This window comes from Centrocercus urophasianus, unplaced genomic scaffold (genome assembly GCF_019232065.1).
Source record: "Centrocercus urophasianus isolate 14NV4802_14NV808 unplaced genomic scaffold, USGS_Curo_1.0 seq_15, whole genome shotgun sequence".
NCBI lineage: Eukaryota > Metazoa > Chordata > Aves > Galliformes > Phasianidae > Centrocercus > Centrocercus urophasianus.
The window spans coordinates 31,421,295-31,427,294 of NW_024884697.1; the positions used below are offsets into that span (position 1 = coordinate 31,421,295).

The following is a 6,000-nucleotide window of genomic DNA, read 5'->3' on the forward strand; positions in this document are numbered from 1 at the left end:
AGACCACATAGGAAAAGCCAAGCACACAAAGGCAGGAAAAATCGTGTCGTCCAAGCGCACAGCTTTGAACTCAGGACATATTTTCCACATGCATATCACACCCTCCCACCAAAGCTCATCCTCACTGCCTCAGTTTCTTTATCTGAGAAAGCAGAACATTTGCACATGTACATTTTTCTCAAAGGTTATTCTGAAATTATTATTTGCAAAGCACTCAGCAAATTAGAGGCATTACATAAATATTAAATGTTATGGTATAAGCTCTTACACAGGGAGAGGGATTTCTGAAGCTCTTACAACTACCATGAGGTTCCCATAGGCTGTTTTTTATGGGTCCAGGTTTAAATAAGTTTGGCAATGTATATTAAAGTTAAGATTACATTATGCATAAAAGAATAATTCATTCGCAGGAAGAGCATTCAGCCTACTTTAGGTACACAAATGGGATTTGAATTTTTAGCTCATCCATCAGGTCCTACCCAGCCGTATGTTCCGAACTACAGAAAAAATAAAGGAACATAATTTTATCCAGATGTGGAGAAGAGCAAACAAAATTTTAAAAAGTTTAAAGGAAAGTAATTCATTATTTTTGTGTATTTAACCCAAAGAAAAAAGACAAACAGAACAAGACAAAAAAAGGCATTCGTCTTTCTGGGCATGTTATGCCTCTGATATCTATACCAAGCAGAGCACAGACAAAAACCTGTTTACATGCAGGGATGAGTCATGCTCCCAGCTGATGGTTCCAAAACAGGCTCCCAGTAAGGAGAACCTAACCTGCAACTCACAGGAGCCAACCGCAGAGCTTTCGCCTGTTAGCAGCAGGCAACGGGATCAGGATAAGAGATGAAGAGCAGCAAGACCTGTGCTGACCTCCAGCACTGACATACTGTCCGACTCAGGACAAGCAATTCCTCTGCTTTGGTTTATCCCACCTCCCAGCTGCAAGAAGCTTTTACCTGCCTTGAACTTCAGATGGAAAACTATCACTTCATTACCCTAGTCCAGACAATGAACAAGTTTTATCTTGATTGTGACAACCTAAAATTTAGGATGGCCAAAAAAACCCCTCTAACAGTTTCAGTAAAAAGCATTCACACAGTCCCTCACGTACACTCATTGCCTATAAACTAACACAGCACGAGAAGACATGATGCAACATCACCAGCCTTACAAAGCAACTGGTACTTAGAGTGGAAAAAAATCCGTAAGCTTCCTTTCTTCCTTCTTCATTTTCAACTTAAGGTATTGCTATAACAATGCACCTTAGTTACAAGGCTGCAGAAGGACACAGCTGTAATATCTCACCTACGACTCTGTACCCATTATGGGTCAGCACACAGAGAAAATGTAATTGCTGCTGCATGCCTGCAGAGCAGGGAAACCACAGCATCGCTAGACTTCTGAAATGTAACATTATGGAAAAAAGAGCCTGGACTTTGTGGCTCATCAAGCAAAAGGCACTGCTGGAGTAACAAACTGATTTTATAAAGCCAAGACACACACACACCACAAAAGCCTACTTTCTGCTTACCTATTATAACTTGGAGCTGTGCAGATATCTAGAGCATAATTCAGAGATTAAAGAAGAAAAGCTAAACAAGCCTTTGCATAAGAAGGCACAGACAACATGACTGAGCCTCCTTCCAAGTTGCACTTAATCCTGTGTTTAAAGTGCTTTTAATAGTGTTCTTTGATAGCCTCCAAATGGACCTTAGGAAGGTAAGAATGGAGAACAGAGAGAATAGCAATTGATACAGAAAAAGCAAATTAGAGTCCATCAAAGGACTCATTATTTAGAACAGCAATTGCTGCACTGAGTTCTGGACAACCACATATGAACATTCACATACAACACAGGTGAAGAATGTGGCTGAAGTTTTGCTTTCCTTACACAAAATGTCATTTGTTACAGTTTCTCTGTAACTTCACCAGAACAAGGCAGACCATTTCTTTGTCAACTGCCAATCTTGGATCAATCATTTTGCACGCCACACGTAATCAGGCAGGAGGGAACATTGCTCCATCCCATTCGTGCTCTGCTTTCAAGGTAGGAACAAGATAGACAGACAGAAAGGTGAAAAGCAATGATACGGGCAGAGCTCAGACATGGGTGAATGCTATCTAAGCCACCTAATGCTACACACTCCATCCCTACTGCTGCCTATACGCTTTCAGAGTTCAGGACTGAGGCTGATAGCAGCTTAGCAGAAGCTCTGCAAGGTTGTAACACTAAGAATCAGCACAGAAAGCAGCTACAGAAGTATTCCTCATGGCAGCAGGGCAATCCAAGCAGCAGCTCAGCAAGCAGCTCATGGTGCAGCCCCACAGCCCTGGAGCACAGCTGCCTGCAGAGGGCAGGGGGCAAGGAGCAAACGCAGTGTCAGGCAGGATTCTCCCCCTCAACTGAAATAAATCACTTCTCAGCAAGTAGCAAGCCTCAGCCTCCTTAACCCCCCCCCCCCCCCACCCCCAGGATTAAAGGCAGACTTAAAGGAATGTTTACTAACAGACTGCTCTCTCCCTCAGCCATTCCTAATAAGTATCAGCTAACCACATTCTGCAGATACGCTAGGGACGCCCTTGATTCAAAAAGTATTCCTAAGCAAAAGGATGCCTGTAAGGACAATCAAAAAGCTTGCTAGATGTAGGATACAATGTTCATTTTGTTTCTACCCAGTTTGCTGGCCACTAGAAGAGTGCCTGTGGCATAAGAGCATCTTTCTTTGAAACATCTACCAACAGCCTTTCGCCACTCTGTAGAACGGGATGAACTGGGCTTCAGTGTCTCAAGTCTTCCACGCAATAACAGGAGGCAGGACAGATGTTCCAAAAGACAGCTTTCAGTTTGCTCACTAAGCAAAGCCAAATCCCTGTGGGATTCCTACTGAAATTTCAGGAAGTGGTGATGTTTTATCCCAGCACCAAGTATGCTTCTGAAGATTTCATTTGCCTGCTACATGCTTTGCGTAACGATTATACCACTAAAAGAGTGAAAGCTAATAATAAAAATTAAATGCTAATTTACATTTAACTGCATAACACCACAAAGATAGCTTTTTTTTTAAATTACTTACTTAAAATATGACATGGATGAGCAACATTGCAAAAATATCTATTACGAAGAAGTTCAGTACAAGCTAAGCAAGAAAATGGGGAGCAGGAGAAAGAGCAGGGCTTGCTCTGGTGGGACAGGGCTGGTGAATAGGCATATGCCACAGATGCTAAGGAAGAGAAGTAAACAACAGGATGAGCTTTTCTACATAAGGTGGGAAGGAACCTCTGTCCTTAGGAACCAAAAGTACAAAAGAAAGTCCCTCGAAAAAATGACCTACTTTGTGGACTCAGACTGCTTTAGTCACAGCACAGGAACCAGTTCTCATCCTGAAGTGCCTTCTGATCTGTTCTCTGGACAGAACCTCCTCCAAAGACAGTAGGGCAAGCACCAGCGCTGGGCATGGAGCATAAATCCTCCACTTCCAATCCTACTGTGTGCATGGCTGGCAAACACAAAGGCAGAACATACTCTCTCCTGGATGAAATCCCGATTTTTTAAGCCTACAACAAACCTCTCCTTAACTTCAAGGTGTCACTGCTCAGAGCACCTGCTGCCAACAGCCTGATGCAACACAGCAAACCACTGCCCCAGGCCCATGCCACAAGCCACTGGTGAGGATATGAACCCTTAGTACTCCTGCAAGTGCTCATTTGCATTGCACTAAGAGGCAAACTGCTCTGCTAGTTTCCGTAATATAGATGCTAACACAATGTTAAGTGATGGTATACAAGTACTTCCTCCCCCACATTCCACTAGCAAACAAACTTAAAAATACGGAAAAGAATCATCTGACCTTCCTGCTATTTTCTCTTTTCTCTATTTAATTCAAAGGCATTCCAAAAGGAAAACTGATACTTAGAAAATATACCTCCAAGTAACTCCTGCAATTATTTTCAGATAGCCTGGGAACAGCTCAAGAGGAGGGGAGAAAAAAAAATGTCAAATTTGGCAAAACCCAATTTTGCCCCTATCTCCTTCTTATTTTTTGCATGCTATGTCTGTGGCACAGACTTTGGCTGGCAATGTAATGTTGGCAGTACTGCTTCCTTCCTCACTCCAGCGCCATGAGCGCTTTGACATCTTCTGGTTGCAACCAAAGCCCACATTGGGGAGCAGACGGATGTGACTGGGAACAGCCTGACAGCAAACAGCCTGACAGCACTTTTGATAGCAAAGAAGTCAATGCTGAAGTCAGTTACTGCAACCAGGGCTGTACAGGAGAGGATGAGGCAAGAAAAGGGAAACAACCAGGTGATAAAAGCAAAGGCTGATCTCTTTTCACACGGATAGCAATTGGAATGGAGGCCAGTAACTTAGTTACACCTCCCAGTTCACTCAATTGCTCAGAGCTCAGCAGAACACCTGTATGAGAACAGTCCTGGCACCCTCATGGACTGCCCAGGGTGCAGGCAGTAGAGCTGCACACACCTGGGCCCACAGCCACCCACCAAGAGCCACCGCTCCACACACAAGCTAAGAATAGCAGCACTTATTGCTTTGGTAAAGAACTGCATTTGAGGCTCAATTATAGCAGCAGAACAATTAGAGCTTACTTTTAAACATTTAAACTTAGAGTTCCTAGGAAATTTGCTCAGTAACATATTCAGTTCTAATGATCTGAGGAGAACAGTCTGATTTGAACTTCTGTAAGTCTCCCCTCTTACTTGAGTATCCCCAGTGATGCAGCAACTCATACGAACCTTTTAAATAAGGCTAGCAATCACTCATCAGCACCTCACTGCAGTTTTTGCAGGAGCTTTGTTAAGAATTCACATATGCCCAAAGAGACGGTGCCCACACAGACCAGCTTGGACGAGCTGAGCCAGTGAACTTCGGTACGATGCCAGCTGGAGTGACACGGAGGGCCAGGAACGGCCAAGACTTGGAGACAGCAGCAGAGAGAAGCCGCATCCTCAGACCTGCTCCCAGCATCGGGGGGGGGGGGGGGGGGAGGGGGGAGTCAGGTGCAAGGACGTGTGCTGCCCTGCAGCTGCTCCGCTGCCAGGGGCTAAGGAGCCACGGCCAAACGCTGCCCTGAGTCCGAGGCTGTTCGTGTTTAGGACTACTACCTGGTCCCGACCAACGCGGTCGAGGCTCGCTAAGGTGCACCCAGCCCGCCCGCGCTCACGGGCAGGGGGAAGCAGTTACGCACGCACCGAGCCGAGGTTCGCCACCAACGGATTTCTGTCCCCGAGCCACAAGCGAGCGCAGTCGCTCCCCATCTCCTCCGCAGTCCCGATACCAAAAGTCGCCACCCCCAGCCCTCCCGCAGCCGCCACTCTCCCATCCGCTCCGCGTCTCCCACACGCCCAGGTACGGAGCCGTGGCCGAGACCTCCGCACGGCACCGCGGGAGCTCCCTCCGCCCCGCAGGCCCGGGACGGCTCTGCCAAGGCACGGCCGATAGGCGCCGAGCGGGACGCCGAGCCGCGGGGCTGCGGAGGCGGAGGAAGGGCCGAAGGGAAGGGCTCCACCTGCCCGCGGCCGTACTCACTCCGCGTAGCCCGTGGTCCAGGGCAGGCGCCGCGTCTCCTTGCTGAGGATGAGGATGGGGCGGGCGATGTGGTCGGCGGAGCACTCGACCTCGTCCGGGGACAGTCCCAGGAACTCGGGTCTCCCGTAGGGGAAGCGCAGCGGCAGGTCCGCGCCGCCGCCGTGCTCGGCGCCCGCGCTGCCAGCCATGATGCCGCCCATGAAATTGGCCACGGCGGACTTCACCCGCGTGAGCATAGTACCGCCGCCGCGCAGCGCGGGGAGCGGCGGACCGGCGGCGGCCCCGCCGAGCTTCCGCAACGGGGGCCGGGCCGGGCCGGGGCGCGCGGGCTCAGCGTGCGCGGGGCCGCGGGCTCATTGCGGCAGCGGCAGGTCCCCCCCCCCCTCCCGGCGCGGCGCCGGCTGAACTCAGCCCGGCGGCGGCTGCTGAGTCATGTGACAGCGCGGCGG

The 6,000-nt window shown here is 48.8% G+C and overlaps 1 protein-coding gene across 1 annotated transcript in view; it reads right to left on the minus strand.

Moving 5' to 3' along the window:
• Nucleotides 1-5,787, minus strand: part of PPM1H (protein phosphatase, Mg2+/Mn2+ dependent 1H) — a 133,040-nt gene extending 127,253 nt beyond the window's left edge. Inside the window, 1 exon segment of the mRNA XM_042815991.1 lies at nt 5,552-5,787. Coding sequence (XP_042671925.1) covers nt 5,552-5,787 — 236 coding nt within the window.
• Between the last annotated feature and the right edge of the window lie 213 nt (nt 5,788-6,000).